This window comes from Oncorhynchus gorbuscha, unplaced genomic scaffold (assembly GCF_021184085.1).
Source record: "Oncorhynchus gorbuscha isolate QuinsamMale2020 ecotype Even-year unplaced genomic scaffold, OgorEven_v1.0 Un_scaffold_4220, whole genome shotgun sequence".
Lineage (NCBI taxonomy): Eukaryota > Metazoa > Chordata > Actinopteri > Salmoniformes > Salmonidae > Oncorhynchus > Oncorhynchus gorbuscha.
The window spans coordinates 20,001-33,556 of record NW_025748287.1 but is presented as its reverse complement, the minus strand read 5'-3'; the positions used below and the strand labels follow the sequence as shown (position 1 = coordinate 33,556).

General features: G+C 41.1%; 1 protein-coding gene across 1 annotated transcript in view; it reads left to right on the top strand.

The window, feature by feature from the left end:
- Positions 1-6,316: 6,316 nt before the first annotated feature.
- The window catches only part of LOC124028462 (N-acylneuraminate cytidylyltransferase-like), a 21,470-nt gene continuing 14,230 nt past the window's right edge, over positions 6,317-13,556 (top strand). The window contains exons 1-3 of the mRNA XM_046340508.1: positions 6,317-6,690; positions 10,430-10,572; positions 11,447-11,602. Of these exons, the coding sequence (XP_046196464.1) occupies positions 6,470-6,690; positions 10,430-10,572; positions 11,447-11,602 (520 nt within the window). The 5' untranslated portion in view covers positions 6,317-6,469. The remainder of the gene's footprint in view (positions 6,691-10,429; positions 10,573-11,446; positions 11,603-13,556) is intronic.

The following is a 13,556-nucleotide window of genomic DNA, read 5'->3' as shown; positions in this document are numbered from 1 at the left end:
TAAGGGGAGACAAGGGGAAACTGTCTGATTAAATAGAGTATCTATTAGTAAGGGGAGACGGGGGGAAACTGTCTGATTAAATAGAGTATATATTAGTAAGGGGAGACAGGAGGAAACTGTCTGATTAAATAGAGTATCTATTAGTAAGGGGAGACGGGGAAACTATTTTGTATATTTTATTCAGAGTCCAGTTTTGGTTAAGTGATCATTTGTATTTCCCCTCTGCGTGTATGCTAGACTACAACCCAGGTATGGGTGAGGGGACGGTCTAAAGTTATACTGTTACATATGCTAGACTACCACTGCAGAAAACTTCATTTGCATGCCACTGCCAGTCACTGAATATTTACAGCCAAGGTGAGAAGGGAGGTGCCAGCAGTCAAATCCTGGAGAATTTGGGATTCAATTTTAATTGAATCAAATTTAGTTGATTTCTGTAATTCAAATTCTATGATATCCCTAAGCCCAAAATCAGAAACTATATCAAAATAAATATGATTATCTTAAATCAGGTCATATTTTAGCATGTTTTTGTTATGTTTTTGCAACATACTAATTAATCATCCTAAGAATACTTCAAGAACCACCTTATGAACACTTTAATAGAAACATTTCATCCCTCCATCTCTCCCTCCTACAGGTAATGATGCACCAGATGTTGACTGTCTGAACCTTGCTGGGCTGAGTGCAGTACCCGGGACGCCCCAGTGGTGGCGATCAACGCTGCTAAATACTCCTGCCACAGTGCTGCAGGCCTGGGGGCTGTGAGGAGTTTTCTGAACACATCCTGCTGCTCAAGAAGAAGGCCAAGTCTCAGATGGAACAGGACCGCATCCACAGAAATACATTCTAAACTCTAGAATGTGTTCTAAAGTCACAGAAATACATTCTAAACTCTAGAATGTGTTCTAAAGTCACAGAAATGCATTCTAAAATCTAGAATGTGTTCTAAAGTCACAGAAATACATTCTAAACTCTAGAATGTGTTCTAAAGTCACAGAGATCCATTCTAAACTCTAGAATGTGTTCTAAAGTCACAGAGATCCATTCTAAACTCTAGAATGTGTTCTAAATTAGGGATAGGCATTATAAATAATATCATGACATTTTATCGGATGTCCAGATAGTTTTAATCATGGACACTTGTTTGCTGCGCAGCCTGCAGGACTCGGGAGATGCTGTGGGGACAGGGACCAGGGGTGTGCGACAAAGGAGGGAGAGAACAAGTAGCCACTGACTCGCGCTAGTTAGACACTTGTTTGCTGCGCAGCCTGCAGGACTCGGGAGATGCTGTGGGGACAGGGACCAGGGGTGTGCGACAAAGGAGGGAGAGAACAAGTAGCCACTGACTCGCGCTAGTTAGACACTTGTAAATGCCGTAGGTTATCTATCATCCAATATGGCAGTGCATGTCTTTACTGTCCTGATCTACAACAACCCTGTTCAGAGTAAACAGCCTATACTGAAGGTTGCTCATTGTAGGCTACTCCTCATTTACTTTACTTAATTCTGTCATTTTAATTAAACTTTCCTTTCATTGCTTAGAGATCTCCCACTTCACGTTGCTACACATGGAGCCTCTGACTGTAGTGTCAACAACAGCAAGCTAAGTGAAACCTGTGTAGGCTAATACCGTATGTATTTTTTAAACTATATTCACATTTGTGACGTTTTATTAAATGAAGAATTCCAAATGTCATGAGTGTAGAAATGTCCCATAGATAATTTTATTCCGTTAAGATGAAGCCTTGTCATTGTTGAAATAGGCCTGTGTATACGAATACTAATGTCGTTTCAATAACTGTGCCCATTGCTAGTTTTTACAGGTTGTCAGATCAAGGTAGTTTGGGTTTTATTTCGCTACAGGTTGTGTTGACAAAAATTAATGTCTTTATTTTAAATGAAGTAGTATACAGGAGGCCTTTCATTTACTTGAGATTGATTGTTTTTCTCTCCACTTTTTAATGTTCTGCCTTAATTTTGGGGGGAAAGTATTAGGACATTAACATGGAGTTGCACTGAGATTCTTGTTGTTTGAGGTGTTTACTTTTGTATTTCGCCTGCAATTTGTTTGTCAAATTATACATGATCATAAACGTAAGAAACACTTTCTTATTCCCCTGCTTTAATCTGAACTATTCTAGAAATGACTTTAGCCTTACACCTTCAAGATTGTGGTATGGAGTTATATCTTGCCACCAGATGGCAGTGTAGCGCCTCATCAAACCTCATTTGGGGGAAAGAACTGGATGACAACATTACTTGTACAACCATCAAGAAGTTTCACATGCTTTCCTGTTCAGGCTTTCACTCAGTTGTAGCAAGATCCAACCAAATACCAGTAAAACAACACACGTGATCATACAGTATAAGAGATCTTCATTTATAGCATTGTGTGGCGATTTCCATCTATCTATGTTGCAGAGATCAGGACAGACAGCAAACGTGTGGCGAGTTGGCATTTGTCCAAGAACTATTGATTTGGTTACATAGATTAGTGAGAGAATTGACAGGGCTCCTCAGTGCTTGGAGAAGAAACATCCAAGTGGATGAGAAGGCATATGAAACATGGCTTCAGTTCATCAGAAGAGTTGACACTGGTAGTGGAGTGGTCATCCCCTCTTAATCAGGGAAAAGGAGGGGACTTGGCTGTAAATACAAATAGCAGATACATTCCATTACAACAGCTCCATCATAGGTTTGGGAAACAAGTTTCTCCATGAAGTTAAACTCGGACATCTCGGACTTCACAATGTGAAACACGGGCTGCGCATCTCACCCACTTGACTCATCAAAGTAGGCCAAGAAACATTCCTGAATAAAGCCCTGATCATCAATGTACCTGACAATAACTAACAACTGCGAGTCACAGTTTGCCTGTGGTTTCATCCGTTTACCATGCAAAACAATGTGGCGTATCAACCTATTTTAATGGATGATGTGATGGAAGCTATGAAATCATTCTGAATGGCTCAGCAAGTAAAGCATCGTACAGTGTAATTACCTCTGCTAGCTCAATGAAGCTCACTGGATGTATCAATATGAAGCTTGGCGTTTAAACTCATTACCAAATATGGTAGTGAGAGGAAGACCACTAGTGGGCAGTGGGAGAAGATGGAACGAGGTGGTATTGGCCTACATTCTGAAAAATGTCTCATCAGCAGGACCGTCACCAGAGTTTCATAATATTCGGGGCTGAGGGGTTTGTGGATCCGAGAAAAGAACTAGCCTTTTCTAAAATCCTTTCCTGCCATTCTACATGACTGGAGACATTACAATAATATTTCTTTATACCACACAAATAATCGAAATGACAAGCTACTCTGACATTTACAGACTGAGATCAACAAAACGAACGACTCATGTCTTAAATGCATCCAATAGCATAAGCCAGTGAAAAGAGTGGATAGACAGATTTGACACCTATAATATGAGTATGAAATTATAGTCCACCAACGTTCCAGTGGCACTCACCTATTCAAACACATTTTTCCCGCGATTGTAGTTTGAAATATTGCGAAATGCGTTCTAGCTGCTGCATGCTGTTCATTGACAGCCACAACTCAACAATCAGCTGTTTTATATTTTCTGAGCGAGATGCCCAATTGCAGGATTCCTGACTAAAGACTCGGCCTATGCGCTCATAATGTGACAAACAAAACACAATCTAAAGCAATAAGATTTTGATCCTCTGTGGCTAAATTATGATGGTGTAGTATTTGCAATGATTTAATTTATTTATAGAGGAGTAATTATTTAATTTGGCAAATGTATTTCCATTTATCTGCAGCACTTCCAGCATCCCTTCCTGCAGCGCTATGTTTTCTTCCAAGGCCAAATAAATGAATCAACCCTTCTTATTAATCATTCAATTGATTGTGGTCACTAACCCCATATGAGATTATTGTGTGTTAGGCCTACTGTTAAAATAATATTTAAGACAATCTATCAACAAGTAGCCTACAATTACGATAATAAATTCAGTAAGTCAATGAAGCCAATAGCTATATTGTTATTGAAACGATGTGAGCTTTTAAAACAATAAAACATACGTCAAATGACTCGAATAGCCTTTGGGAAAAGTGTACAAATGTCTATTCGCATCAGGAGCCTAAGTGACTGAAATGCATCAGGAAAGTTGAGGAAAACATCAGGGAAGCAATGGGCCTAATGTGTGTAGAGAAGATCTGCATTGCTTTAAATTGCGAGACTAATGATCATGAGCACTCACATCAACTTAGCTAACATTTCCAAGCCTAATTATAACCACATATCCAAACGGAGATTCAGTGAACACTCAAATCTGACATTGATTGATTTATCAAGATGAGTTCCCATGCTTGTCTCAAAGCAGCGAAATGACTGTCCCAATCAAAACGGCGCTGGAACGATCAGTTGACCGAACACACGTCTTGACATTTATTATAACCAGAGGTGTAATGGTGTTTTGTAAGGCGCCCTATTATTTCTGAATGAAAGTTTGTACCGAAATTAAGCCTATTGGTTAATTAGAATATACATACAATGCATCATCCAAATTGCATGATTGCCTATGCCTACACATACTGTAAGTGGCGAAAGGAACATTTATGTATTTTCAATTCTAAAACACTAAATTAGGCCATCATCAGTGTCAATCGTGAATCATAATTCTTATTTTACAGGTGAAACGGCTATGCTGCATGCAGCCAACCATATGATCCCAATCAGTTTAATGGGTATATGCATTTTATTTAGCATTTCTGAATGATGTAAGGGTGGCTAACCTGCCTAACTAATGGAATTTTAGAGCAGATGGAGTTAAACACAACCACAGCATCAGAAAAAAAATCATTTCAGCACAATCATCCTACATTGTCATAAGACATGACATGGTGTTTTTTAATAACAGTAGCCTGACATTATCCTGCTATTATATTCGGTTTGTTATGTAAAATACTAATGAATCATTAAGTGATCTTGGAGACATAGCACCATTTTGAAAAATATGCGCACCAGCACCACTGATTATAATGGTTGGATGAATTTGGAAGCTTCACCTAATCAAAGCTCTATGAACTAAGTGGTACAGTTTATTTTACACCTTAGCAGCAGCAGAGCAAAATATTTGGGACTGACCCAAAATCATTCTGGGCTAACGCCCAGAAAGCCATGTCCTGGTGATGTCCATGGTTAACAGAATTGTCAATTTAAAGATATTTAGCCAATTTATTCATCACTACATTTAGCTAACATTAGTTAATCGATTTGGCAGTCTCGTCCAGATCATCATGGTATTTGTAGTTCTTTATGATTAGCCACATTACCAGATAGTATTACCATTTCATTTTTGGGAGGTAAATACAGGTGAATATATTGATCAAAGTCACCTTGTCCTAGAGAGATTTACACAGTTATCAAAATGTCATGCCAGGGTAAGCCTACATGAAACACAGCCCTTATTTGAAGTGTTTCTTAAATCCCCTATGGGAAAGATGAATGGGGGAAAAACAATTGGGACCGTTTCCTTGTTTGACCGCTTTATAGGTTTTATAGGTATTATTACTCATACTAATGGTACTCTATTGATCCGTAGTCACTCTCTGGGAGTTTAGTCAGCAACACGTGACAGTGGAGTGCCCATTGAGAGATTTGGTCGGGGGAGGGCATGGTTTGGGATTCAAATGCACATCAAAGGCATGTCAACAAGGTAGCATGATGCATCTTCCAGAAACATACATCTCTTTTCCATAAAATATATGTTCCAATTTTCATTGGGAAGGCAGATAAAGCATTTTTTTAAATGTATTTTTTATAAAAATGCAATGACTTTTGCATGTGAAAACACAGAATCCTACTCATTCCCCCACGTGCTTCATCTAGCCTGTCATTGATTTTGAGCGGATTTTGCCGCATTCACATACTAATCGGAACAAGGAAACTCTGACATTTCCGACTTGCTACCTGTTTGTAGTTATACACCTGCAAGTCGGACATTTCAGAGGTTCCTAATTCCGACTGGCACATGAATACGGCATTTGAACCTGGCTCACGCCCGGGAGGTAGCCCCGTTCCAAAATGAATGACGTTTTACCCGCTATAACTCCTCCGACCCGGGAAACCCGGATCAGATAATCGAATCCCCTCATTGAAGCGCGATCATCGTTTTCTTGACTTTGCCAGTTAACCCGTTACCAGAGTAAATTCAGTAAATAGTTCAACTGAAATTGTTACTATGGCATCAAAATGAATCCTTGTTGAAATGACCTCCGAGTAAAGCTAGCATGTCTACGCCTCTTTTTTACTGTGTACATGTAACATTTGTAGGATTTCCTTCACAGTTTAAGCCGTAGTAGGTCATGTAAACTAAGTCCGTAGCTAACTAGTTCCAGTGAGTTAGAAAGCAAGGTGCCAGATACTTCAGACGACTGCTATCCATCGCCACCGCTACAAGACTATTGTCTGCCCACCCGGCTTACTGATCCTTTCAATGGCTGCTGCAAACAAACGTACGCTATCGGGCATCGGAGATGTGAGAGACAGAAAAGCAAAGGTTATTAAAGACAGCGGTGAGAAGAGACACATCGCAGCCCTGATCCTGGCGAGGGGAGGCAGTAAGGGGATCCCCCTGAAGAATATCAAAATGCTCGCCGGTGTCCCCCTCATCGGATGGGTTCTGAGAGCTGCAGTGGACTCCAAACAGTTTGACAGGTAATTCAGTTCAATCTAACAGTCAAATGTCTTTCAATCTAACTACGGTATATGGACTTGCTCTGCCGCCTTTGTTAATAGTAATGTTAGTTAGCTGCACCAAATGCATGTAATTATTGTTTATTAGTGATAGTCGATGCTGTTTATGATGCATCTGTCATAACCAGAGGAGAAAGTGCAGTAAGACTTTGCCAAATGTCAATACACTTGTTGGTGTTTTGTGTAACAGATGTCTCTCTTTCCATTCACCGCTGTTTGGAGGTTGGAAATGTGTTGCGGGTGGATGAACGTGCGCAGGTAGCCTTGTAAAGGAGACATTTGAATATGATTGTTTGACAATCAGATGAAAACATCATGACTGGTTGTGTTTATGCCACAAAAAAAGGTCATAGATTTTAAAAGTCAAATGACAAATCTTTATGACTAGGCCCACAGAGATGTTATTGAATTAATAGGGATTCTAAGTAGAACTATATGATTAGGACCCATGGCTGGTGTTGTGCCGAAAATCTCCCCCTGTCAGGATCCCCCACCCTTCTAATGTCCTTACTTTTGTGGATGGAGTCAAATACTTTCTGTGGTACACAGAGTCAAATACTTTCTGTGGTACACATCAGAGTCAAATACTTTCTGTGGTACACACCAGAGTCAAATACTTTCTGTGGTACACACCAGAGTCAAATACTTTCTGTGGTACACACCAGAGTCAAATACTTTCTGTGGTACACACCAGAGTCAAATACTTTCTGTGGTACACACCAGAGTCAAATACTTTCTGTGGTACACCAGAGTCAAATACTTTCTGTGGTACACACCAGAGTCAAATACTTTCTGTGGTACACACCAGAGTCAAATACTTTCTGTGGTACACACCAGAGTCAAATACTTTCTGTGGTACACACCAGAGTCAAATACTTTCTGTGGTACACACCAGAGTCAAATACTTTCTGTGGTACACACCAGAGTCAAATACTTTCTGTGGTACACACCAGAGTCAAATACTTTCTGTGGTACACATCAGAGTCTAATACTTTCTGTGGTACACACCACAGAGTCAAATACTTTCTGCGGTACACATCAGAGTCAAATACTTTCTGTGGTACACACCAGAGTCAAATACTTTCTGTGGTACACATCAGAGTCAAATACTTTCTGCGGTACACACCAGAGTCAAATACTTTCTGTGGTACACACCAGAGTCTAATACTTTCTGTGGTACACACCAGAGTCTAATACTTTCTGCGGTACACACCAGAGTCAAATACTTTCTGCGGTACACACCAGAGTCTAATACTTTCTGTGGTACACACCAGAGTCTAATACTTTCTGCGGTACACACCAGAGTCAAATACTTTCTGCGGTACACATCAGAGTCAAATACTTTCTGTGGTACACATCAGAGTCAAATACTTTCTGTGGTACACATCAGAGTCAAATACTTTCTGTGGTACACATCAGAGTCAAATACTTTCTGTGGTACACATCAGAGTCAAATACTTTCTGTGGTACACATCAGAGTCAAATACTTTCTGTGGTACACATCAGAGTCAAATACTTTCTGTGGTACACATCAGAGTCAAATACTTTCTGTGGTACACATCAGAGTCAAATACTTTCTGTGGTACACATCAGAGTCTAATACTTTCTGTGGTACACATCAGAGTCAAATATTTTCTATAGAAAGCACATCACATCAGGATAGGCAACCGAAATTAATAATGAATGTGTGTGTTATATTAAACATGGAGGGAGTCAAATGTTGGCAAGCAATAAACATTTCAGAACAACTATGGCTGAATTATTATCGTTACACTTTCAAACATACTAGAAGAATAAGACATGGGAGAGATGATGAATTTTGGCAAAGAGATTTATTTATAGACTAATACAAAATAAACTGCAGACAAAAATGATTTCTGCTACTAAAATCAGTGAAATGTAGGCTAAACTGACAACGGAGTGAAGAGCAGAAATCTCAACTAGCAAGTAAATCGCAGCAGCGAAGAACGAGCAGGGGGAGATTCTGTCAGGGGGGGGGAGATTCTGTCAGGGGGAGATTCTGTCAGGGGGAGAGATTCAGGGGGGGAAGATTCTGGGGAGATTCTGTCATTCTGTCAGGGGGAGATTCTGTCAGGGGGAGATTCTGTCAGGGGGAGATTCTGTCAGGGGAGATTCTGTCAGAGGGAGATTTTGTCAGGGGGGAGATTCTGTCAGGGGGAGATTCTGTCAGGGGGGAGATTCTGTCAGGGGGAGATTCTTCTGATTCTCAGGGGAGATTCTGTCAGGGGGAGATTCTGTCAGGGGGAGATTCTGTCAGGGGGGGGATTCTGGGGAGATTCTGTCAGGGGAGATTCTGTCAGGGGGAGATTCTGTCAGGGGGAGATTCTGTCAGGGGAGATTCTGTCAGGGGGAGATTCTGTCAGGGGGAGATTTCTGTCAGGGGGAGATTTTCAGGGGGTGTCAGGGGGAACACCAGCACACCTAGAGCGGTGTTTTGACCAGGACGGCATTTCCTGAACTAAACTGACCAAGACGCACATCCAACAAAACCTAACACCTCACATTATTCTGCCCCAAAACAATGATACTTGGCTAATCTATCCCTATTAATTGAGCTTTTCACTTTCTGAAAAGAGTGGATGTTTAAACCCAGGCAGCTTTTAGGGAAGCAATTATGTTGTTGAGTTAAGCAACGGATGAGTAGCCAGCAGTTAAAGATGACATTTTTCTACTTCGTGGGGTCTCTGTCTGGGTGGAAAGGTAACTTTTGAAACTGCCATGCTTAGATTCATAATGTCTCATATTTAATGATTTGCAAACAGTAACCGTTTCGTTGCAAATAAGACACTGTGGTTTGATATTGGAGAAATATGGTAAGAGCATTATTCCTCTGTCCATTCTTCTCTGACACTTCTAAAATATAAAATAAAATATATGCCATTTAGCAGACGCTTTTATCCAAAGCGACTTACAGTCATGTGTGCATACATTCTACGTATGGGTGGTCCCGGGGATCGAACCCACTACCCTGGCGTTACAAGCGCCATGCTCTACCAACTGAGCTACAGAAGGACTTCTATTTGCATTTCCACCTTTCTTTTGAAACTTTTTCAAAGTGACATTTTGTCTTGATTGCAATCAACGCACAAAGGAAAATAACAAAATAATTTAAAGACATTAGTGATTTTAGCAGTGTAATCAGATTGAAAATATTGGGATATGTTTTTGACATTATATAGCCTAGTAACCAGATGTGTTAAAATGTGTTTAATTTGTAGTTTAATCATGAATGGGACCTCTATAATGTTCTGTTCTACAACTATTAGCTCAGAAAAAAACTGGCCTAAGGCCAAACCTATTGCCAACCCCTGCATTACACTATTCTAGGTTAGGGGGATAGTGACCATTGTTTTTGTCTTGCCTAGGGCAGCAGAACGTCCAGAACCGGTCCTGTTAGGCCCATGCATTGTTTTAGTACACGCATGTTCACACATAGGAGGTTCCATACTGGGAAGAAATGACATCTACTTTAACTCCTGGTCATAACTATACATTAGTAACTGTTTGTTGTATAAATATGTATACCCATGTCAGATTCTTATTTTGTTTGTCTGAAAGTTAGTGTACAGTCTCTGAATGAACCCCTGGTTTGGGCTCGGTCACACAAGACTGGATTGCACTGATGTAGCCTACTTGTTACAAAGCCTGAGGAATCAACTTGTTCCGTTCTTTCTCCCAGTGTGTGGGTATCAACTGACCATGATGACATTGAGAAGGTAGCCAAGGCATGGGGAGCTCAGGTTCACCGCAGGAGCCCAGAGGTGTCCAAAGACTCCTCCAGCTCTCTTGACACCATCCAGGAATTCGCCAGATTAAACCCAGGTAGGGGGTGAATGTCAAGTGTATTTCCTTGATTCCTCATGTCCTCTCTCCTTGCCTCCTTCTCAAAATGCATTAGAGGAGGAGATCTGAGTGGAGGAACCTCAGATCTTCTGCTCCAATGTGCTTTGAGACGGAGACAAGGAGGGAGGCGTGAGGAATCAAGCTAGCTTGGCTAAGGCTCTGGGATGGCATGTATCAAGTATCTCAGAATAGGAATACTGATCTGGGATCAGGTCCCCCCTGTCCATGTAGTTTTATTTGTTGTGATCTATGAGCTAAATCAGCACTCCAACTCTGAGACACTTGAAACATACGACCTTCAGGGCCGCAGAGCCTGCTGCTGTTTTTCCTTCCTGCTTTTTAATCAGAACCTGAGAACACCAGTCTGGGAAATCAGGTGTGTGGTCTGACTCACCCCTCTCCAGCCAATCAGTGACAGTTATTGTGCCCCCTGCACAGTTGCTCACATGATAATGCTCACATGCTGTTTTCTTTTAATTCATTTTCTAATAACCTAACCCTAATCCCAACCCTAGGAAAGTGTTGCATATCAATCAATCAAATTTCTTTATAAAGCCCTTTTTTACGTCAGCAGAAGTCACAAAGTGCTTATCCAGAAACCCAGCCTAAAACCCAAAAGACTAAGCAATGCAGATGTAGAGGCACGTCTGGTATTAAGAGTTTCAGGTGGTAGATTGTTGATAGTGTGAGAGCGGCTATAGACAACCCATGAATAGGGTGCTATCCAAAGGAAGTGGTACCTACTCCAAAGATACAGATGTCAACAGTAACCATGTAGATGTATTCATATATCATATGTGGCTACCTGATTAAATAATGGATAAATAATATCTGTTGTGTTGTCCTCCTCCAGAGGTGGAGGTGATCTGTCACATCCAGGCCACGTCTCCCTGCCTGCACCCCTTCCACCTGAAGGAGGCCCTGGAGATGATCACCAAGCAGGGCTTCACGTCCGTCTTCTCCGTGGTCCGACGACACCACTTCCGCTGGCAGGAGGTGAAGAAAGGAGGTACAGGACAGGCATGTGTTATGTTTAGGACCTCACAGGAGGTGAAGAAAGGAGGTACAGGAGGTGAAGAAAGGAGGTACAGGACAGCCATGTGTTATGTTTAGGACCTCACAGGAGGTGAAGAAAGGAGGTACAGGACAACCATGTGTTATGTTTAGGACCTCACACTTATTATCAGTTAACTGGAGAGGGTCTGTCAGGAGATCTGAAGGGTCAGTCCCTTCACTTGTCCTTTATACCGCTGCACAGACAAGTCTCCTCAGCACGACTAAGCAGACACAGATACAAGGAATGAGTATCAGGGTGGGAGAGTGAGGGAGGTTATTATCTTGTATCAAGGTCCTCTTCTGCTTGACTCAAACCCTGTGAACAAACCATAAGCACATCGCAACTTAATAACACAAAACAACAATTCTCATTGTCAGACAGTTTACAGAACATGCCAACCTTGAGAAAGAACACAATGTGTACAGCATACAACATTTTCCACTACACTGTGCCTGAGGAAAAACTGTCCCTCACTTTATAAGTAGGGTCAGGATTTTGTCCTGACCATGTGACCAGAGCCAGGAAAAACTCTAGTGCCCTAGATATTGTTTGTTTGAAAACACCTACCAATCATATCTTGATGTAAGATGCTAATGCTCAATGATAATGGATTGTGTTTATAAGTGCGTCTGCTAAATGACTAACATGTTGTCACGCCCTGACCTTAGAGAGACGTTTTATTTCTCTATTTGGTTAGGTCAGGGTGTGATGTGGGGTGTGCATTCTATGTTTTGTTTTCTATGTTTCTTTATTTCTATGTTTTGGCCGGGTATGGTTCTCAATCAGGGGCCGCTGTCTATTGTTGTCTCTGATTGGGAATCATACTTAGGTAGCCTTTTTTCCCTCCTTTCAGTGTGGGTAGTTAACTTTGTTAGAGGCGTCGTAGCCCTGTAAGCTTCACAGTTGTTTTGTTGGTTGACATTTTAAATAAAAATAAAAATGTACGCGCGCCACGCTGCACTTTGGTTCACTTCTTTCGACGCCCGAGACATATGTACAGTCGGAAGTTTACATACACTTAGGTTGGAGTCATTAAAACTTGTTTTTCAACCACTCCACAAATTTCTTGTTAATAAACTTTAGTTTTGTCAAGTAATTCTTTCAACAATTGTTTACACACAGAGTGAATTATAAGTAAAATAATCTATCACAATTCCACTGGGTCAGAAGTTTACATACACTCAGTTGACTGTGCCTTTAAACAGCTTGTAAAACTCCATAAAATGATGTCATGGCTTTAGAAGCTTCTGATAGGCTAATTGACATCATTTGAGTCAATTGGAGGTGTACCTGTGGATGTATTTCAAGGCCTACCTTCAAACTAGTGCCTCTTTGCTTGACATCATGGGAAAATCTAAAGAAAGCAGCCATGACCTCAGAAAAGAAGTTGTAGACCTCCACAAGTCTGGTTCATCCTTGGGAGCAATTTCCAAAATGCCTGAAGGTACCATGTTCATCTGTACAAACAATAGTACGCAAGTATAAACACCATGGGACCACACAGCCGTCATACCGCTCAGGAAGGAGACGCGTTCTGTCTCCTAGAGATGAACGTACTATGGTGCGAAAAGTACAAATCAATCCCAGAACAACAGCAAAGGACCTTGTGAAGATGCTGGAGGAAACAGGTACAAAAGTATCTATATTCACAGTAAAATGAGTCCTATATCAACATAACCTGAAAGGCCGCTCAGCAAGGAGGAAGCCACTGCTCCAAAACTGCCAAAAGCCAGACTATGGTTTGCAACTGCACATGGGGACAAAGCTCGTATTTTTGGAGAAATGTCCTCCGGTCTGATGAAACAAAATTAGAACTGTTTGGCCATAATGACCATCGTTATGTTTGGAGGAAAAAGGGGGAAGCTTACAAGACGAAGAACACCATCCCAACCGTGAAGCACGGGGG